This window comes from Typopeltis vanoorti, chromosome 9, assembly GCF_054136105.1.
Source record: "Typopeltis vanoorti isolate ZY-2024b chromosome 9, IOZ_Tvanoo_1.0, whole genome shotgun sequence".
NCBI classification, from domain to species: Eukaryota; Metazoa; Arthropoda; class Arachnida; order Uropygi; family Thelyphonidae; genus Typopeltis; species Typopeltis vanoorti.
In genome coordinates this window covers 75,604,558-75,628,649 of record NC_143557.1, presented here as the reverse complement: position 1 = coordinate 75,628,649, position 24,092 = coordinate 75,604,558, and the positions used below count along the sequence as shown (strand labels likewise).

The window sequence follows — 24,092 nt, the reverse complement described above, 5'->3', positions numbered from 1 at the left end:
TCCAAGAATTTTGGAAAAATTTTAACATTAAGCACACAATTGAAAACATGACTCATGGGAGAAAGTGTCTTCTAGGCTGCATGAAAGCTGTTTGTAAAAACCTTTTGCCAGAATGCGTTAATGAGGTTGTTTTCAGAATCCTGTGAACAACGTTGTTGAAAAAATCGTTGCACTTGATGAAGATCTTGGTTTTGATGGTGTTGATGAATCCAATGTTAAAGAATTATTGGATTCAAATTCAAAAGATTTCAGCAACAATGACCTAAAAATTGAAAACAATGTGCATATGAAGACAATAAACAAATGGAATGTGAAGATGAGGTTACAAAGAAAACAATCAAAGAACTGATGGAATATTTTGCAGTTTAGAATCGCTTAGGCAGAAAGTAATGGATATGGATTCAGATGTTAACCGAATAATGCTTGTTTGCTGATGTCTAGAGAGTCATTTTACTTATTGTAGAATTTATGCTGATAAGAAAAAACTAAAACTGTTCAAAGGACTCTTGATAACTTTTTTTGATAAAAAATTTCACTAACTAATGTAGGTACAAGCATTTATTAGACATTTACTTTGCATTCATTTTTTTATCTTTCCTAAAAGAGTACCATACAAAACGAATTATTAATACAGTAATCGATCATGGAAGAATTGTAATTTTTATCATTGATTATTAGATTTGATTAATGTGATTTTGATATACGCAGTAACATTGCAGGGATTAATTAATTGCATTAAGCAAGGGATACCTGTAGTTATTAATAACACCTAGATTTTGAGAAATAACCATTAATCCATTTGTGCTAAGTGTTTTGATCTTCTTTGTTGTTCAAAAATTTTGCATGCACCAGTTGGACATATATGAAGATGGTCTGAAAAGTTTTTGGACTAACAATCAAAAAATAAATTTATAATTTCAAAATTATTTTTATTTTTCAACATAATCTCCCTTTAAGACTAATACATTTATTCCAACTATTCTCCAGTGCCATTATCCTGTCCCTATAGTGGTTCTCAGTAAGATCTGCAAAACACCCCTCTACAGCTGCAATCACCTCTTGATTAAAAGAAAAATGCTGACCAGCGAGAAAGAGTTTTAGTTTTGGGAAGAGATAGAAGTCAGAGGGAGCCAAATATGGGGAATAGGGTGGATGTTCCAACAATTCATAGTGTAGATCCCTTAATTTTCCATTTCCCATCGCCAAAACACATTTGTAGGCAGGTGCATTGTCCTAATGAAAGATGATTTTTTTCTACTGCAAACCTGGTCTTTTCTCACAAATTTTTTCATCTAGTCTGGTTAAAAGATCAGAATAATATTCCCTGGTTATTGTTTTACCCATTTCAAGATAATTAATAAACAAAATACTTTTAGCATCCCAAAATACCGATGCCATGACCTTTCCTGCTGATGGAACTGACTTTGTCTTCTTTGGTGCTGAACAACCGGCTTCTGTCCACTATTTTGACTGCTGTTTGGATTCTGGTGTGTAATGGTGAATCCTAGTCTCATCTATAGTAATAAATCGATGCACAAAATCAGTTTTATTCTTGTTAAAATGCTCCAAGCATTGTTCAGAGATTTTCATGCGAGTGTGTTTTGGATCTCCTGTGAGCAAGCACGGCATCCATCTTGTGCAAAGCTTTTTCATTTGCAATTCTTCATGCAAAATATATCCTACACGTTCTTTTGAAATGCTATAGTCTCAGCAATTTCATGCACTTTGATTCGCTGGTCATCCAATACCATATAGTGCACTTGATCAATGATTTCTGATGTTACACTTTTTGGACGTCCTTCACGTGGATCATCTTCAAGGCTGGTACGACCACGTTTAAACTTGGCATCCCATTTCTTAATTGTAGAAAATGAAGGAGAAGAGTGCCCATAAACTTTTATGAACTTTGAATGAATTTCTTTTGGTGTTAAACCTTCTTTTACAAAGAATTTTATAACTGCACGATACTCAATTTTATCCATTTCAAAGAATACAGACAACACTTTTTCTTCAGACAGCTGTATAAAACAAGCTACTTGATAGAATGACTTACAATTTCATATGGATGCTTATGACAGATGTACCAACGTAGAAAAAAAACATCTTGCCAATGGTGTTTTTTTCCCTGGTACAAGCAGAAAGGAAGACGATCATATCTATTGATGTGGACCTCTAGTATTAAAATTAACTTGATGTAGAATACTAGATAAACCACTGTATATAATTATTAGGTTGCTTAAGAGCCACATCTATATAACTGGGCAGAGACCTTCAGATCATGTATTTGGAATGCAGAGAACTGCCTGAAGTATCAGATTTTGTGTACAGTTTCACCTTTCCATAGTTTGTTCCATTGTCAGTTTTATTCTTGTTAAAATGCTCCAAGCACTGTTCAGAGGTTTTCGTGCGAGTGTGTTTTGGATCTACTGTGAGCAAGTACACAACCCATTGAGGATTGGCCTGGCAGTTGAGGGCTTTGTAAGTACAATTGTATTCTCTTCAAGTTGAAACTGTATATGATGGTAAAACACAATCAGATATTATCCAGTGCCACTAAGTCTCTTATTTCATTCAAGAAAGACCTGCTTCATATCACAGCTTCTTTGAAAATATTCCTCTCTTGTAACAAGATCAGATATCTTTTCTTGGTCAGACCTTTGCTTCTGGCATCTTTTGGCATAAGCACATCACACACTTAGCCTTCTCCATCTCAAAAAAAAAAAAAAAAAAAAAAAAAAAAAAATCTATTCTACTCATGACATTACTTCTCGCCTATACAACCTTGAAATACTTACCACATTACGTGGTCTGCCATCCATCCTTGGCAATCCAGTTGCAAAGGATAAACAGAAGATACTGGCATTCAATATATGTCATGGTGGATGGTTTCTTTGTGAAGAATCTGAAGAAACTCCAGTGTCCGGTTCTTTACCCCATAGTTCTGGTTGAAATAACTATTATTTCACAGGAAATTACAATATATACTAAATATTACATTAATTAATAATAATAAATAATTATTTTAATGAACAGTTTAATAAATAAATTAATTAATAATTAACTAAATAATTAACTTTCTATATTTCAGCAACATTACATTGTCATCATCAGTGATCACAAAACAATGATATATGAAAGCAGGTACTACTGGATAAATGAGGCTAAAGAAAGTTAACCCAAGTCGAGCCTAGAGTCCTAAATTGGAGCCCTAGTGGGGGGGGGTGGAATTGGGCATGACTTTGGTTGCCTTTCTTTAGCATCATTTACCCAGCAGTGCCTGATTGCATATATCATTGTTTTGTGATCACTGATGATGGCAATGTAATGTTGCCAAAATATAGGAAGTATTAATTAAAGTTATAATTAATATTTAGTATACATTGTAATTTCCTGAAAAATAATAGTTGTGAATAGCCAATGTATAAAGCCTTTCAACCAGAATAGTTATGTATATAATCCACAATGTTTATCGTATTCACAAATGGTACCTATCACCAAACACATATCTTATCCACAAGTTTTGGTAATGGCTCCATTCATCCTTTTCAAACAACAAACAGACTTTGCAGTGCTGATATATCCCAAGCCAGAAGATCTTCTACAATCAGTGCCTTAAACATTGTTTTTTCCTTGTCATATTTCAGTAGAATGAGAAAAACTTTGTCAGCTTTAACAAAAACACAATTCTGTCTTATTGCATCCAAGACAGAATGAAGATACTTATTCAGATATCGCTTCTTGGATTGACTTAACATCACATTCAACTTCTTCTTTTCAAGTGCATCACATTCTTATTTGCCTCTGCATTCAAAAAACTAAGTTTCCTTTGCAACAGGATTGCCAATTTCCTCTGTTCACTCATTCATTACATATCATGGTGGATGGCTTCATTTCTTTAGATTCTCCACTAAAGCTGGAGTATTCCAGTGCATTTTTCTTTCACTCACTCACAGTATTTTCTGCTATTCATGAATTACTTAGTCATCATCATCAAATTCCTGCCATGTACCCTCAAGGGGTGTACAGGATATGACAGTACTACATGAAAAAATTACATCATTACTAACTTCCTATCTACAATTTTCCTCCAAATCAGTCTGTTACTTGTCAAGACTCCAACATTATCAGATCTTATATTTCTATCGTCTAAGGCACTTTGTACCGTATCACTCCACCTATATCTTGGTCTTCCTCTGGGTCGTTTTCCTGCCAACCTGGCAGAGAACACTTGTTTTGCCAATCTTTCCTCTCCCATTCTATTTAAGTGACCATACCATCTGAGATTAGCTCTGCTAACGCATTCCTGGATGCTGACAATGTCAAGTTCTTTCCTAATATCCTCATTTTTAATATGATATTGCCATTGATGCCATCTGTTCACGCCTCTAATCTTTCTCAGGACTCTCATATCTGCGGTCTCTAGTCTTTGGTCAAGTGTTTTACTTCTGACCCAGCTCTCAGATCCATAAGTTAAAATTGGTTTGAACACAGTCTTGTATACAGCTAATTTAGTGTTCCGACTAATTTCTTTCTTATTCCATATGAATTTATTCAATTGACTTCCCACGATACCAGCTTTGCTGATTCTGTTGTCTATTTCTATATTTAGTTTACCATCTTCAGTAAAAATTGTGCCTAAGTAGCTGAAATGTTTTACTTGTTCCACAGGTTCTCCATTCACAACACAGTTGACATTTTCAATGATTCTGCCTATTTTCATTGTCTTTGTCTTTTTATTGCTGACCTTCATACCATATCTATTACAACAGCTATTCAATTTAGTCAGAGAATCTTGCAGACTTGTAGCGGATTTATTTAGAAGTATAACATCATCCGCATAAAGCAAAGAGCTGACATTAACATCTCCAATTTTGATATCAGGTTTAATACCACATTCCTTCATAATGTGATCCATATAGATAATGAATAACAGAGGGGATAATGTACATCCTTGTCTCACACCAGATTTAACATTAAACCATCTTCCTGTACTTCCTTCAATTCTAACTGCTGACTCACAACTCAAATAAAGACTAAGTATTGCTTGATATAATGCCCCATTGACACCATATAACTGCAGCGTATTGAATAGCTTCTCTCTTGGCACCTTGTCATATGCCTTTTCCAAATCGACAAAACTTAAATACAGATCTTTGTTATATTCCCATGCTATCTCGACTATTTGTCGTAAAGTGAAGATCTGATCCTGACAGCCTCTATTTGGCCTGAATCCAGCTTGTTCTTCACCAAGCTTTTCTTCCACAATTCTTCTCAACCGTTTCTCAAGTATACTTGCATAAATCTTGCCAGGAACACTCAGTAGGGAAATACCTCTGTAATTCTCACATTCAGTTTTATTTCCCTTTTTATATATGGGTACTATGAGAGCTCTACTCCAATCATCGGGAATTCATCCCTCTGTCCAGGCTTTCTGAACTATGCAGTGCAGCCACTGTAAGACTCTTATACCACCATACTTCAGCATTTCTGGTCAAATATCATCTACTCCTGCTGCCTTTCCACATTTCAAGCCTTTGATGGCTTTTTCTACTTCAAGTATGGATATGTATTCCTGACTGCATGCCTGGTCAGTGTTTTTTTATCACTGTGCTGTCATCACTGCTTGTTTCATTTAGCAGTTTTTCAAAGTAATTACTCCATACTTCAAGGATATCTTTTTCTCCTGTTTTCATTTCACCTTTATCATCTCTAATTCCTTTTACAGCACTCTTTCCTCCATTCCTAAGCTTCTTCAACAACCTCCAGAATATTTTGCCACCTTCTTGATATTTATTTTCTATATTCTTGCCAAAGTCCTCCCATGACTTTTGTTTAGCTAGTTTTACACACTGTTTAGCTTTCTTACATTTGTCTCTGTATTCTGTAAGAGTAAAAGCTGACTTATTTGCCAGGAACTTTTGATATGCTTTCTTCTTTTCCTTCACTGCCTCTTTAACTTCCTGTGTCCACCAGGGAGTTCTGATTTTTTTATCTTTGCACACAACCTCACCACATGCCTCTCTGGCAGAATCAATCAATGTTTCCTTCAGAGTTTGCCACTGAATCTCCAAGGTTTGATTCCTGTTCTCAAACTCTTTCATTTTCTTTTCAATAATATTTCTGTATTTTAGTCTATAGTTTACATCTGAGAGCTGCTCAACTTTTATTCGCTTTAAAACTTTCTTACATGTTATTCTTTTCAATATGAAATTCAATTTTATCCTGCTCAAGACTAAATAGTGATCACTTCCAATTTCAAATCCTCTGTACACTCTGGTGTCCTGCACCAGGGAGAAAACATCACTATCAACAATAACATAGTCAATGAGACTTTTCTTATTCCTTGCCTCTTCTCTCCATGTGAATTTGTGCACATTTTTATGTTGGAACATGGTGTTAGTAATAACCAGTCCATGTCCGGAGCAGAAATCCAACAGTTATTTGCCATTATTATTAGCTTTGCTCTTTTCTCCAAATTTTCCCAAAATATTTTTATGTCTCGCAATCATTTCCCACTCTGCTATTTAGATCCCCAACAAGGACCAACTTTTCCTTTTTCATTGTGTCAGTTGCTTTTTCTAAAGCCTCAAAAAATTCCTCCACTTCTACCTTAGTAGAACCTTCTGTGGGACCATAGGCACAAATAAGTCTCATTGTCCAGTTCCCCATTCTCATATTTGCCCACATTACTCTACTTGAGACTGACTGCCATTCAAGAAGATTAGCCTCGTATTTTGTGTTGAATACTATGGCTACTCCTTCTTTTCCTTGATTATTATTGCCTGAATATAACATTTTGTATTTATTGCTCAGAAAGATCTCACCAGTTTTGGTCTTTTTTGTTTCAGTCACCCCTATTATGTCGATCTGGTACTTATCTAATTCCTCAGCTAGCTCCATTTCTTTGCCATTCAGACTTCTTACGTTGATAGTACCGATCTTTAACTCTGGTGATGTTGAGTTGGGGTTTGTTTTCAGATTTGTTCCAGTAGCTGACTTTTCGCTGTTCGCCCTGGTTCCCTGGCGAAAACAACGGGGTCCTTGTTTAACCGGGCAACGCCCCAGCCGGCATGAAATTTTGTCATGTTGTACCATCATTTTTTATTTCACCAACTGCAAATGCTATTCATACCATTGCTGATAACAGTTTGCTTTTTGATTTGATATTACAATGCTGATAAATGCGATGAATGCTGATAAGAGATGCTGCTTTTGATATGGACAGTATCTCTCTTTGTATTCGAGTTTGGTTGGAAAGAATGCGAAAGCAGAAGACTTTATAAGGGTCACCCAGAGAGTTTTGCTGTTACTGAAGTGGGTGTTATTTCTGACACGTACTTCCAGACGACTCTCTATAAGCGTCTCTCATAGAGGTTTGCTGAAGTAGGTGTTGTTTGAGATGCTAAGATTGAAAATAGATGTTCTGGGAATGGCTGAGGTGAGATGGAAAGGAAAAGGAGATTTTAGAACAGAGGATGGAATGAGAATCATTTATTCAGGAGGGGAAGAGCAACATCAAGCAGGTGTTGGTATAATATTGAATAAACGAGTGGCAGGATGTGTGGAAGGCTACTGGCAAATCTCAGACAGAGTTTTGGTAGTAAAGATGAAAGCAAAACCAAGAAATATTTTACTTATTCAGGTATATTTACCTACTTGTGATTATGAAGATGAGAAGATAGAGAGAGTTTATGGTGATATAGAACAGGGTTTGAAATGTAAAGAAACAAAAGATATAATTATAATACAGGGCGATATGAATGCAATAATCGGAAGAGGAAGGGAGGAAGATATTGTGCTATATGGATTGGGAGTGAGAAATGAAAGAGGAGATATGCTGTTGGATTTCTGTAGAAAACATGATTTAGCAATTATGAACACTTGGTTTAAGAAACATCCAAGAAGATTGTATAAGTGGAAAGCCCCAAGGGAGGATATAAATAGTAGAATCAGATAGATTATGTTTTGATAAACAAAAGATATAGAAACATTATAAAAGATGTGACAACATATCCAGGAGCAGACTGTGATACAGATCATATATTGCTGTCAACTAAGATGAGGATTAATCTAAAAAAGGTAACTGCAGAGAAACGGAACAAATCATGGAACGGCTGAAGATACCAAGTACAGTGAATGAATTTGCAAAGAAAGTAGAGGAAGAAATGAATGAAAGAAATATACAAGAAAGTAACGATGTAAATGAAAAATGGAAGATTCTGAAGGAAAGCATAATTACTGCTACAGAATTATATTTAGCCAAAAAAGAAAAGGAAAGAGAGAAAAGTAAGAAACCATGGATGACGGACAATATCTTGAGGAAAATAACACAAAGAAGAAAGTTAGTTAGTAAAACAGAGGAGAAAAAAAAGCAGTATAAAGACTCGAGTAGGGAGATACAAAGAGAGAGATGAGACGGAAAAAGGAAGAGTGGTTAGATGAAATAAGTAAAGATACAACAGCAAAGGCAGAAAGAAATGACATAAAAGGTGTTTATAAAAATATTAATATGATGACAGAAAGGAGAAAGATGCAAAGGACTGGAGCAGTCAAGAATGAAAGAGGTGAAATTCTGATAGAAAAAGAGAAGATATTACAGAGATGGGAAGAATATATATGTAAACTTTATGAAGACAGAGAAAGAGGAGAAAATCAAATGAAAGAGCATAGTGGGCAGAGACTGTACACCATGAGGGAGGAATTGAATCTAGCAATTCAAAAGATGAAAGAAGGAAAATTCCCTGGAATAGATGGTATACAGATAGAACTTGTAAGGAATATAGGTGAAAAAGGTATGGAAGTACCAGAGTTTAGATCAATTTTTATCCCCATTCCAAAAAAGACAGGAGTTTTAGACTGTAACAATTTTAGAACGATAAGTCTTATAACTCGCACAGCAAAAATTCTGGCACAAATAATTTTAGAGAGAATTAAGAATAAAATAGAAAAAGAAATGAATGAGGAACAGTTTGGATTCCGAACCAAACAGAGGAACTAGAGAGGCTATAACTTGTCTAAGAATTATTGGGGAGAAAACACTAAACCATGGTGGAAAGTTGTTTTTGGAATTTCTAGATTTTGAAAAGGCATTTGATATAGTGAAACATAAAAGGCTTTTTGACATTCTAGAAAATATTGATATTGACTCTTATGACTTGGAAATTTTAAAGAGATTATATTGGTCACAAACAGCGTCAGTATGTGTAAATGGAGAGGAAACAGGAGAATTCCCGGTGGAGAGAGGAGTTAGACAAGGATGTAAGTTATCACCATTATTGTTTAACCTTTATAGTGAACAGATGCTTAGAGAGGCGCTTGAGGATGTAGAAGGAATAAAAATAAATGGAAGACTCATTAATAACTTAAGATATGCGGATGATGTAGTGGTGATGGCAGAAAGTGAAAATGGATTACAACAAATTGTTCAAAGAATTGAAAACTCTTGTAAAAAGTACAGACTAACGATTAACACAAAGAAGACCAAGATAATGATAATGGGCAGAAAAATAGGAGATGTGGAGGAAAGATTTTAGAAGACGTGGATAGATTTCAATATTTAGGTAGCTGGATCTCAGAGAAAGGAACTTCAGAGTTGGACATTAGAAATAGAATAGGCAAAGTTAAATCATCATTTATGGAACTGAAGAGAATTTTAATAAACAAGAATATTAAAATAGGTGTTAGAGTTGGAATAGTTAAAGCAACAGTTTGGAGTATTGCAAGTTATGGAAGTGAGTCATGGACACTCAGAAAGAGAGAGATATGGAAAGAATTAATGCATTGGAAATGTGGTGTTATAGAAAGATAGAAAATATTAGCTATATAGAGAGAATATCAAATCAAGAAGTTTTAAGAAGAGTTGGGATGGAAAGAACACTGCTCAAGAATATTATGCAAAGAAAGACCAGATTTGCAGGACATCTTCTGAGAGGTTCTTTGGGACATCTGACAAGAACTATATTACAAGGGAAAGCTGAGTGGAAGACCAACTAGAGAGTGGTTCAATGACATAGTGGAATGGACTGGTTTAAGAATGACAGAGGCAACAGACAGAGAGGAATGGAGAAGAGCTGCTCATCTGCTGCAACCCTCTTGATAGAGGATGCTACTGGACAACGACGACATGTTGTTGACACCTACTTGCAGAAGACTGACTATGAGGATCTCTCATATAGTTTTGCTGGAACTGAAGTAGGTGTTATTTTCTAACTTGCTTTATTTAAAACATCATACCATCTTTATTTCTACCCAAACTGCACCCACTGCAAGTTTGCAAACAAATGGTAGTGCTGATATATCCCAATCTAAAGATTTCCACAATCACTGCCCTAAATACTGATCTTGCCACATTTCAGTGTGGTGAGAACAACTTGTCATCTTACCACAAAACACATTTCTGCTTTATTTCATTCAAGAAAGATCACACTTTGCCTCCTAACACCGTTGATAATATCCAGATCATCACATACAGATAGGCTTAAGTGTTTGCGATTCTTTCTTTTTTCTTGACTACATGCCCATACATGGTTTTCTTGACCCCCCCCCCCCCACATCACTGCCATAGGAACTTCAGTCTGTTGTTATCTATTGCATCTATATTTCTTGTTTTCTCTTTACACAGTAAGCTCAGTGGCCTGTGACAGAACTAGGCTTCTTTCAGCCTTTTAATTCTGTGTGTGTGTGTGTGTGTGTGTGTGTGTGTGTGTTTTCATTCTTCTGGCTAGGTTGTCTGTTTACAGGATGAAAAAACCTTGCTATTTCCATATGATATTGGCTAACTCGCTTTCAGTTGAAATGTGTCCTAGATGGGATTTGAATGTAGATCTTTTCATAATAAAAAAAAAATCCTCTAACATCTGGTTGACGGGTGAGATTTAATATCATGACACTAAAACGTAATTTGTAACTTAATTTACATATTTCAGTATAAAATCCAATTTATATATTTTATTTTATTTTTTCTTCTTCCCATTTAGCCATTTGGTGATGGTCTAGTGACTGTCATTGTACCCCAGCTAAGAAGAGGTGAAAATAGTCTGGTCCTTTGGAATATTACAAACCTTGATAGTCCAATTCATACTTTTGTAGGTCATTCAGATGTGGTAATGGAATTTGGTTGGCGAAAGCATCAAGAAGGTTAGTGCATGGAATTATTTTCTGTTCCTTTAGGAAGGGATAAGGAGTTTTACACAAGCTTATCTTGTGTAAAACTCCTTTATTAATGTCTTGTCTTGTGTAAACACCTTTATTAAATGAAATCTCAGTTTAAAATTGCATACACACTGCAAAAGTCGATTATCTCAACAATGCCTTTTTTTTGTTAGTAATTCTACTAACAACACAACAACAAAAAAAGGCATTGTTGAGGCAAACAGTTAATTGGTATGAGAACTATAGCTGTATTTTCTTGCTTGGGCTAATGTGGAAGAGCTGTCACCATGGCTTCCTGAAGCAATTAACAGAAAAGCTGGAGTATCAGATTAATTGAAATCAAATGGATGCAATTTTTGCACTTCAACATTTCCATCACTTACTTTTTCATCTTGATAATGCAATCTCATCATCACCCAAAGATAAAGCAGACTTTGCATTGTTCTTTTCATCCAACTGCTGCATTGGTGACAATGACAAATTACCTCCCATGCTACAAAGAACAGCTCACTCCATACTTTCTTTAGTCTTTCAATAAAAAGAAATCAGATAATTCAGAATAATTTAGACATTAGCAAATCATCTTATAATATCTCTCTTATTGTACTGAAAATGTGTGTTTCATAATTAACACATATTCTTATTTTGCTTCTTTAGTCTTTCCTACTTGAATGGCATTTATCTTACAATATGAAAACAAGTGAATTTTGCCACTTTTGGTTCCACAGCTGATTTCTTAACACCATCATTACTCATCTTTGGATACAAAGATTGTCAATCTCTTGACATTTGACTGGGTCTGGCACAGAGCCTTGCCCAGCAAATTCCATCTTGTGATCTACCTTTCATTCTCTGCATTTAGATTGCCAGCTTCCTTTCTGTTCACTCATTATGTGTAATAGTGAATAGCTTCCTCTTAGTTTCCACACTAATGCTGGAGTACCTCAGCGCTCCTTATTTTCACCCACACCTTTCCTCTTGTACATAAATGACTTCTTGCTGACCTCAAATCCTATCTGTGGCTTTGCTGATGACAGTACACTCCATTTTTCTTCATTTGACAAACCTTATAGCGCATGCACACACACACTCTCTCTCTCCTACCCCCTCACTTTTGAAACTGACTTGCTTACTATTTTCCAAGTAGGATGAGAATAACATTGTGAACTTCAGTGCTACCAAAATACATATGTCTTAATTCTTACAAGAAAGATTTCACTTTACTTCTTTTTTTACTCTTGATAATATTCAGATTTCCAAAGATGATTATCTCTCTTCTTTGACTGACATGTACATCTAGTCTTTCTTGACACAATCTCATTTCAGCCATTGCTTTTTCAGCTTCCAAAAAATTAGGTGTATTGTTCTCTGCAGAACATCATTTGTCATTTATACAACTGCAAATTGTCATCATCAATTTCCTGATATATACCGTCAAAGGGTATATGGAATACTACAACAGCATTAAATGATTTTCCATTATTAATGTTCTGTCAACAGTTTTCCTTCAAATTATTCTATAATTTGTCAGCACCACTTTTTATTATCAGATCTTATGTGGCATGGTGTAGTCAGAAGTACCCTAGAAGACAGATACTTCTGACTACACCATGCCACATAGATCTTGGTTTTCCTCTGGATCTTTTTTTTTTTTTCTATCTTAGCATCAAACACCTGTTTTGCTAACCTTTCTTCTCATTCTTTTAGGTGCTCATATGATCATACCACCTCAGATTAGCTCTGCTCACACATTCTTGAATGCTAACAGTGTCAGGTTTCTTCCTAATATCCTCATGCCATTAATGCCATCTGCTTACTCTCCTAATATTTCTCACAACTCTCACATTTTTGGTCTCCAGATATCCATTAGTTAAAATTGGTTTGAACACTGCTTTGTATACTTCTAGTTTAGTGTTTTGTCTGATTTGTCTTATTCCATATAAATTTATTCATATTGATTTCCCATCATACCAACTTTGCTAATTTTGTTATCTGTTTTATATTTAATTTGTAATTTTCATATCAGATTTGTTCCTAAAAATTATGTCTAAATAGCTGAAATACTTGTTCAATAGGATCTCCATTAAGAATGTAGTTGAAAATTTCCATGCCAAATATTTTTCAATTGTGCGATGTTTTCCACCATGTTTGTTTGTGGTTGAAGTTATTGCAGACTTGTTGACATTGATATATCCCATATTTTCCAACTGAATGTAGATTGTAGATGAAGACATTACGTCACCAATAAAGATTCATGGTATGGAGGGTGTTGGTAAACTGAAGGGTGTTTGTAAATACCTTCAGTTTCTTCAAATCAGATATTCTTGTGGACAGTGTGGAATATTGTTGCTGACAGCAAATATCTCTTCTCTTGAACAAAACAGAGAGAGAGGGAACCATTCTAAGTCATGAATGTAAAGTCCCCAAGTAAGACTTTTGGGATTTTGGACCATAGATGAATACAAACAAATAATGGAAAATGTCAGAGTGGCTATCAAAATGAATGTTAGACAATAACTGAATGGGACAAGGAAATTTTGAGCCAGATTAGATTATAAAGAGAGGGTGAGGGTTCAAGATTTGTCATACAATGAAATGGAATGCCATATTTCACAGATGCACAAGAATTTCCATTCTTGTGATAGTCATACTTAGTTTCTAAAGTTAAGTAATTGTTGAAGACTTTCCAGTAGGTTGGATTAGATGTGTGCAAGTGGTAGTATATGTAATTTATACTGATATTAAAATCAGTGAATGTTGATGACATAGATGTTTTTTTTTGGGTGGTGGTAGTGGTGTGGGTAATAGTTTTTTTTATGAACTTTTAGTGAGGTTTTTATTATATTTTTTGAGTTCTGTTGCATTTTATTATTTTTTAAGGGAATTATTTCTTGATTTGCATTGCTAACTTTTTTTTTGTTGGCTTGCATGGTTGATTTCTGCTAAAAATGAGCTAAAAGTAGGAGCATGTAGTGTTGGTGAAAAACTCAGGGCATGCCTCCTAGACAGAAAACGAGTGTATTACTTTTCCTTGACATTTACCTTCTGCATACCACTAATCTTGGACTCCATCCAGGCACGACCCGGTAGAATAAGCAGCAGCTAATTCGGATCTGGAATGTTTTATTGATGTATGCTGTTAAGTGTGGGGTTTAGTGTTCTTGCATTGCATTTGTCATACCCATGAAGCATTAATAATTCATTAAGATGCATTAATAATGCCCTAGGTTTTTATGAGATTCTGCTTCATATAAATTATTTGGGAACTGCATCCAGGCTGTTAGCAATCCTTTTGCATGTTTCTTGAACCACACTGTTCAGTATAATCATTTATTTTAAAATGTTTTTTTAAAGTTAAGCTATATTTTGGATACCTCATGGCTTTGTAACTGATAAGAATGAGACACCTTTATATTTTTGACTGGAAATAGTCTCTGGAATATTATTGTAAAGTTATTGACTTTCTCTCTGTGTGTGTGTCATTCTAATTGTTGATAGTTAGCTCCTGGCTAAATATATTTATAATGTATGGAAATATGAATTCCTTTACAATAAATATCAGCTAAGGAAGTTTTTTCTTTTTTTAAATAGATTCCAAAGATTATCAGCTTGTCACATGGTCTAAGGATCAGAGTTTAAGGATCTGGACTATAGATGCTCATCTGAAACAAGTAAATAGCATATTTACTTACAGTATATGGTTGTTACAGGTTTGGTTTGATGAAAGAAGAGACTGACATTTAAAACACTAAAGAATATTATAAACACACATCTATAATATGGTTGGTAGAATAGTATGACATTGATTCCACCCATAGGGCATCTGTTCATGGAGGAGAGAATATTATTAAAGAATATTACAAGCACACATCCATAATTTTTTATTTATTTATTTGTGTGGGGGTACCCCTGTTGCCCGATCACCTCTTAGGACTGGTTGAGCCTTCCCAATGAGGGATTAAGTATGTATTTGTTGACTGTGGCCTGTGTGTTCATCGTTCGGTTTGCCTGTTTGCGGGATGAAAACCCCCAGATAAACTGGGGGGGGGGGAGCTGCTGTCCAAGACTGGCTAACTTGGCTATGGCTAAGAAAGATCCTTAAGCTCCTCACGTCGTCAATGGGAATCTAACCTAGGACACTCCTTCCCCAGGCATATGGTTGCAAAGTGCATAGCCACTAGGCTAACCACGTGGACACATCCATAATATGGTTGGTAGAATAATATGACAGAGTCTCCATAGCTCATTCGATATAGACGAAGACCTTTGGTTGGAAAGACCTGGGTTTGATTCCCATTAGTGACATGAGTACCTTTATCTGGTCTCTTTCGACAAAAGGTGAGTTAGCCGGTCGTATACGGAAGTAGGAGGTTTTTTTCACCTGGAAACTTGAGTTTTTCGTGCCCCAGAAAAAGCAAACTGGCCCCGTGAATACATGCATCTACACACATAGGACATACTGGGAGGCATGGGGCTAACCACCTTATCTTCGAGTTATGGTTGCGAAGTCCAAGTATAGTTGGAAGGTCGTGGGTGCTTAAAGTGCCTGTTAGGACCACTGATGATGAGAATAGTATGACTTTGATTCCACCCGTAGGGCACCTGTTCATAGTGGAGAGGACCTCTCAGTGAGGGTACTAGCCTTTTTCATTCTTCCTCCTTTTCTTTGCTTTCTTGGCCATATTCTTTGTTCTATTTTTCCTGAGTCTTTTTTACTATCCTTTCTTTCAGATCACATCACTGGGATCCAGTGCCTTCTCACTATAGTGGACATCCATAAAGGAGAATCCTGATAGTCTTGCATTACTTTGGCCTCTGCTTCATCAAGATAGCCGGTGGTCCTACATGGCTCGGCAGGATCATTCAGCTAGTGGGCTTGCTTGCAAGGGTCAAAGTGTTGCAGTAAGTATCCTCCCCCATGGTCTGGGGGGGGACCGGGCTTAAGGCTTGCTATGGCACTGGTATAGCATTTGGAGTTGCCCTGGCATTCCACTCCCAAGTGCAGTCACTGCTTATTGCTTGCTAGCTCAGAGGACATCCATGTGTGGCTGTGTGGAGTGCTTTAGCACCCAACAGAGAATCTCTTTAGCATGAATTCTTCATCCTGAAATGTTTCAGGGGCCCTAACAAGGTTTCCCAAAGAAGTACTAATACCATAATTACATCATTTGATAACAGAAGTAAGAAACAAAAGATATCATACCAGTGTTTCTGATCATCCATGCAACAAGTGAAATGCCAATAGGGAAAATATCATAATCATCATCATCTGTTTCCTGATACACTGCTTGGAAAGATGTCAGTGCACACCCCCATGGGAAAAGTGCATTGTGCCATGTAACGAGTCACATGTTTGTAGCCATTATAAATTAGAAGAATATGATGCTCCCAAGTCAGTGCAACCGTGTTTGGATGAAATGGCTGCGAGAAGAGAATTGACTGAATTTGAGAGGCATTGTGATAGGATGCCAGGTTGCAGGCCTATCTGTTTGGCCAATTGTGGACAAATTGGTGACATTGGTAACAGTCAGTGATACCATACTGAGATAGAAGTGCAGGGAGTCAACTGCAAGTGCTACCAGTGGATGACCCACTACATTCACCAAATGTGATTGTAGGGTGCTATTAAAGGTATGTAAAAACTGCCATTTGTTGGCTGACATGTCGAATTCTGGGCATTGACTGTAAGATGAATCTGCACGAAAACATTCAGAACCGAGGCTCACAACATGGGTTTCCGCGATAAGACCACAATATGCAAGCCAGAGATGACCTGAATCAACATACAGCATTATTTTCAGTAGGACAAAGAGCATGTACAGTGGAAGTTTGGAAAGTTGTGATATAGAGTGATAAATCATGCTATATCCTTTACAAGCAGATGGATGGATGGACGGATGTGAGTGTGGCAGATGCCTGGTGAACTTTTCTTACCAGAGTGCATAACCCCAACTATGAAATTCAGAGGTGGTGGTGGTGTGATGGTATGCTCTTGTTTTTCCTAGTTTGGCCTTGGACCTCCGTTTGTGGTGCCATGAACATTGAATTCCAAGAAGTATCTGAACATTCTGGCCAATGTAATGCTTCTTACTTTGTGGTGTTTCTATGGAATTGATCATTATCTCTTACAGCAAGACAAGGTGCTGTCGTAAGCCCACTGTAACTGCATGGTTTGTGGACACGAATGCCACCACACTTATCTGGCCTCCACAGAGCCCTGATGTCAACCCTAATGATATCTGAAATGGAATGAACTGGAGCATCGGGTGAGGTCAAGGGACGTCCACTCTACAACAGTCCAGGACTTTACATGCTTACAGGAAGAATGGTCCAAAATTCCCATGATTGCTATTGTACATTTGTGGAAAGTATGCCTCGTAAGATTGCTGCAGTCATCACGGTGAAAAGAGGACCTCCATTTTATTAAGCTTGGTACCATGGCTGTTTGTTCCTCACACTGTGTCCACTGACTTTTTTCAAGCAGTGCATGTACCCTGAAGGGGATTTCAGGCTACTGTGACAGCACTACATTATTTAGTTACATTATTATTAATCTCCTATTAACAATTTTCCAACAAATTAGTCTATTATTTATCAGCACTTGTTGTATCTAATATTTCATTCTTCTAAGGCACTTTTGACAGAATCAATTCACCTAGGACCTTGGTGGATTGGGTCTTTTTCCCCTTCATCTTTGCATCAGATTGTTTTGCTGACCTTTCTTCTCTCATTCTGTTTAAGTGACCATACCACCTTAGATTAGCTCTGTTCACACATTCTTGAATGCAAACAATATCAAGTTCCCTCCTAATGTCTTCATTGTTAATGTGCTTCTGTCATCTGTTCAGGCCCCTCATTTTTCTCAGAACTCTCATCTGTGGGCTCTAGTCTTGATCAGGTGCTTTATTTCTAACCCAACTCTACACCCATAACTTAAAATTGATTTGAATACTGTTTATGTACTGCTGGTTTGGTGCTTTGGCTAATTTCCCTCTCTTATTCCATATAAATTTATTCAGTTGGCTTCCCACTATACCACCTCTGCTTGTTCTGTTTACAAATTTAGCTTGTCATCTTCACTAAAAACTGTGCCCAAATAGCTAAAATATTTTACTTGTTCTATTGGTTCTCCATTGAGAATGTGCAACTGAAGCTTTCTATGTTTCTGCCTGTTTTCATACTTTTGGTCTTTTTATTGCTGATTTTCATACCAAATATTTCACAACTGTGATTCAATTTAGTTAGAGAAAAGGACTGGTGGGCTCTCCAAAACAGTTAAGAAACTGTGTTCTGGTGATATCAGCAGAATTCTGAAAAACTACTGACAGCAACATCAATTGGTGGAGTACCAATCACAGTATCACCTCATCAAACACTCAATTCTTGTAGAAGAGTGATATCAGAATGGAATCTCCTTAATGTTCCTGATGAGATACGTTCAGAGCGCAAAGATTAGGGAGTGACACGTATGAGGTGCATCCTGATATGTAATGATGATTACCTGGTTCTGACCAGGAACACCATTCTTCCTTTTGATACACTTAAACCTCCAACATCTTTAAAAACAGAGTATCTCAGCCAGTGGTGGCTCGAAATCGGGGGGGTGCTGCAACTTTCGAAATATACATACACTATAAATATAGAGTATATGTGTTTGGATAAAATATCAAAATTATGGTAAAAATTAAAAAAAAAATTAAACATGAAAAAATATTGTTTATTATCGATAAAATTATCCAGTTTAGTATAATTCAAAATTACTTAAAAATAAAATCCATTCCTTTAATTGTAATTAAAGGAATGGATTTAATTTTTGGACATTACAATTAAATCCTTTAATTGTAATGTCCAAATATTTAAAGAGAAGGAGTAAACACGATAAGCACTACGAACATTCTACTACTGGCGCAAACTGCATAAAAAAACAACAGTGGAACTCCGCGACGGACAATTCCGCATTATGCTAATAGCTCGCATCTCACTATGACGTGCATATGCTTGTGCACATAGCAATATGACACTGTGGTAAACACAGTGCTGCTAGCATCCTTCTCCCTCCTAAGTGCTACAAGATGGATTTTTATTATTTTTTATACAAAATAAGAGAATTTTATAGGATTGTTGATGATAAAATTAAATATTACAAGCAAATATAAATAAATATATTTATATATCGAGAAAAATTGGGGGTCTGCAGGTCCGCAGTGCCTATGCACGAGCCCCTTTTCTGTACGTTGGGAAACTCAATATCACACACATTAGGCTGCTATTTGTCCCTTTGGCATGCATGTTAAGGAGATTATGGAAAATATTGGCATAAATGTTGACAAATTATCTGCACTGAACTTAACATTCCTCTGTAGCAGGTTTGCACTCTGTACTGCAGCTTCTCACTTTGTCAACTACAGAAGTGTCATACACCATCTGTCTACCTGCAAATGTTTAATGCACACAGAGCAACCCACTATGATTTCTTGCACATCTTACTGTTGATCAAGATCTGAATCTCTGTTGGCTGTGCTCCTGTGTTTCCTGACATTACTATATCCAAACAGATCCCACTTAATTGCAGTAATTATATAGCAGACTTGCATGCCATTCAGCTTGCACTTGTACCTATAAAAGAAAGATGCTACCAAAAGTACGTAATTTATACAGACTCATTGAATTCTTTACCGGCCATCTTATCTCCTTGGTATAATTCACATCCAGTGCTTTGTGAGGTTTTCCTTTAATGTGAAAACCCTTAATTTTGATGTATGATTGTACTAGATTCTCATTTTATTGGAATTAAAAGAAATGAGATTGCAGCTGCTAGATCAGCTTATATACTTTTTTCAGGTACTGTTTTCACTCCCATATACAGACTTCTGACAGCTTATAAGATCAAAGCTAATTACATAGTGGCAGTCTTCATGGCAGGAAGCACTGACAAATTGCATTAGATTAAGCCTAAAATTAGGCATTGGCAGTCAGTCTAATCAACTGAGACAGAGAGAGAGGAAGTTGTTCTTGCTAGGCTCTGCATTGGTCAGTCATCATCTTACACAATTCTTATTTATTGAGGGTTGATGAAACCCTGCTTTTTCACGCCTGCTTGTGTGTGAAAAATGAAACAAACATCTCACCATATGTCATATTCTGGTGCAGTGCCAGCACATCACGAGAAAGAGAGAGGAATGAAATTTTTACTAATCTAGTTGAGTCATATACATTCAGGCAGATTTATCAGACTCGGACAAATTGCACGATGTTCTAAACTTTTTGCAAAGAATTAATTTATATTTGCACATTTGATTATGAATTCTATTTTTGTATAGATATTGCAATGTTTAATTTACACTTTTTTTAAAAAAAAAAATAAAATTGCTTTTTGTACAGAACATTAATTTATTGCTATTATTACCATGTATACTGCTGTAACCTTTGCTGTCCTTGCATCAATAAACCTTTATAAATGTTATAAGGAACATTTATAAGCCGTTTTCCTAAAAGTGAGTTAGGTCTGAGAATTGGAACATTTATAAGGGGAATTTTTTTCAACTAAAAAAAAAAAAAAGTTAGGACTTGCACAGAATTCAGCAGGGGAAGAGGAAAAAAAGGGGGGGGACTAATGAGAGACATGCTATAGAGATAACAGTAGTAACTCTGGCCTGTCATAATAAATAATTTTTTAAGCTGAATTACTCAGCTATGGTAGGTTATTTGGCTTAATACTTATATGGAAAATGAAGAATATTTGTACTTTTTATATGATATTATTATCTTCCTCTTATGTATTAGGCTCCGTGGCCTGTCATGGACAAGTAACTTCTCAGAAATTTTATACTGCAATAGGAGAGTTAATCCTATCTGTGCAGTTTGCTGCATCTATCAACTGTAACATGTATTCTCTCTCCAGTTTCTGTCTTATGGGAGGAAAAACCCAAGTTTCCAGGATTTAAAAAAACAAAAAAAACTTCCATATGAGACTGTCTGATTCTCCTTCAGTTGCAAAAACATTAAATAAAGGTTGTCCTAGACATGATTTGAACCAGAGTCTTTCAAACAAAGGGCATTGTCATTAACTGGGAATCTACAGAGGCTCAATGATATTATTATAGTTACATATCTTTTCACAGTTCCTTGGTATTTTCTTATGTCTCATCTTAAATTTAGAAATAAATTCTAGTATCTCACAGTATTGATGCTATTAGTAAGATCCAGTGTCATAGAAAAAGAAAATATCCTAAAACAACAGAAATATATCCTTTACATACAAAAAAGACTGTTCTGCATTTTCTGAAAACACTACACTCACTGGGAAAAAAAAAAAAAAAAAAAATGGTATCTTTACGATGTCGTATGTGTGCAAGGGAGTCTTTGTAGCTCATTTGGTATAGATGACTCTTTGGTTAGAAATACTCAGGTTTGAATCTCATCTATGATGAGAGAAAAATCTTTATCAGGTGTTTTCAATCAAATGGGTGAGTTTAGATGATTCATGCTGAGGTGGAATGTTTTCTGTCCCTCAAAACAGTCAAACTGGCCATGTAAACACACATCTACAGACATAGGATGTAGATGTGTGTGTTTACATGGCCTGTGAGATGGAAGAGATTAGAGTCTCACCATCTTATCTCTCTACTGCACATTATGGATTTCAGGTAGAGACCCATAAAAGTCAACCTCCTGGAAGAAGATGACACTTGACAGCACTGAACATTATGTGCAAAGAAATATACATAGGTGAACCTGAATTGTTGGAAATATGCTGTAGAACATCTGGAGACATATAAAAGGAAAATGAAATTGGGGCTGGCTTTACAGTAATCACAATATTTCATGTGATCTTCTGTGTATTTTTCATGCCACTTTTACTTTAAGCATTTGTTTTTAAAATCTTATCTCATTTACATTGTCCTGTTTAAGTTACTCAACCAGATCCTACCTTGAGAGGGATCCAAATATTGTGATGTGTAAGCCTTGCCATTGAATCCACACACAGTCAAGAGACTGGGTTCCTCTGTGTAGATGGTTGTTGTGAGTTTTTCACCTCCCATTTCTCTAACTTTTTTCCTTTCTATCAATAATGAAAGATTATATAATGAAATGGTCATCATCATCATCAAATTCCTGCCATGTACCCTCAAGGGGTGTACAGGATATAATAGTACTACATGAAAAAAAAATTACATCATTATTAACTTCCTATCTACAATTTTCCTCCAAATCAGTCTGTTACTTGTCAAGACTCCAACATCATCAGATCTTATATTTCTATCGTCTAAGGCACATTGTACCTTATCAATCCATCTATATCTTGGTCTTCCTCTGGGTCGTTTTGCTGCAAACCTGGCAGAGAACACTTCTTTTGCTAATCTTTCTTCGCCCATTCTGTTTAAGTGACCATTCCACCTGAGATTAGCTCTGCTAACGCATTCCTGGATTCTGACAATGTCAAGTTCTTTCCTAATATCCTCGTTTTTAATATGATGTTGCCATTGATGCCATCTGTTCATGCCTATAATCTTTCTCAGGACTCTCATATCTGTGGTCTCTAGTCTTTGGTCAAGTGTTTTACTTCTGACCCAGCTCTCAGATCCATAAGTTAAAACTGGTTTGAACACTGTCTTGTATACAGCTAATTTAGTGTTCTGACTAATTTCTCTCTTATTCCATATGAATTTATTCAATTGACTTCCCACCATACCAGCTTTGCTCATTCTGTTGTCTATTTCTATATTTAATATACCATCTTCACTAAAAATCATGCCTAAGTAGCTGAAATGTTTTACTTGTTCCACAGGTTCTCCATTCACAACACAGTTGACATTTTCAATGATTCTGCCTATTTTCATTGTCTTTGTCTTTTTAATGCTGACCTTCATACCATATCTATTACAACAGCTATTCAATTTAGTCAGAGAATCTTGCATGTAGCGGATTTATTTAGAAGTATAACATCATCCGCATAAAGCAAAGAGCTGACATTAACATCTCCAATTTTGATATCATGTTTAATACCACTTTCCTTCATAATGTGATCCATATAGATAATGAATAACAGAGGGGATAATGTACATCCTTGTCTCACACCAGATTTAACATTGAACCATCATCCTGTACTTCCTTAAATTCTAACTGCTGACTTACAACTCAAATAAAGACTAAGTATTGCATGATATAATGCCCCATGGACACCATATAACTGTAACATATTGAATAGCTTCTCTCTTGGCACCTTGTCATATGTCTTTTCCAAATCAACAAAACTTAAATACAGATCTTTATTATATTCCCATGCTTTCTCGACTATTTGTCTTAAAGTGAAGATCTGATCCTGACAGCCTCTATTTGGCCTGAATCCAGCTTGTTCTTCACCAAACTTTTCTTCCACAATTCTTCTCAACCGTTTCTCAAGTATACTTGCATAGATCTTGCCTGGAACACTCAGTACGGAAATACCTCTAATTCTCACATTCAGTTTTATTTCCCTTTTTATATATGGGTACTATGAGAGCTCTACTCCAATCATCGGGAATTCGTCCCTCTGTCCAAGCTTTCTGAACTATGCAGTGCAGCCACTGTAAGACTCTTATACCACCATACTTCACCATTTCTGGTCGAATATGATCTACTCCTGCTGCCTTTCCACATTTCAAGCCTTTGATGGCTTTTTCTACTTCAAGTATGGATATGTATTCCTGACTGCATGCCTGGGCAGTGTTTTTTTACCACTGTGCTGTCATCACTGCTTGTTTGATTTAACAGTTTTTCAAAGTAATTACTCCATACTTCAAGGATATCTTTTTCTTCCGTTTTCATGTCACCTTTATCATCTCTAACTCCTTTTACAACACTCTTTCATCCATTCTTAAGCTTCTTCAACAACTGCCAGAATATTTTGCCACATTCTTGATATTTATTTTCTTTATTCTTGCCAAAGTCCTCCCATGACT

At 36.1% G+C, this 24,092-nt stretch overlaps 1 protein-coding gene across 6 annotated transcripts in view; it reads left to right on the top strand.

The window, feature by feature from the left end:
- Positions 1-24,092, top strand: part of Wdr59 (WD repeat domain 59) — a 261,127-nt gene that overhangs the window by 90,672 nt on the left and 146,363 nt on the right. For all 6 annotated transcript variants that reach the window (XM_090397480.1, XM_090397478.1, XM_090397477.1 and 3 more), the window contains exons 10-11: positions 10,977-11,136; positions 14,743-14,822. In XM_090397480.1, coding sequence (XP_090253606.1) covers positions 10,977-11,136; positions 14,743-14,822 — 240 coding nt within the window. The remainder of the gene's footprint in view (positions 1-10,976; positions 11,137-14,742; positions 14,823-24,092) is intronic.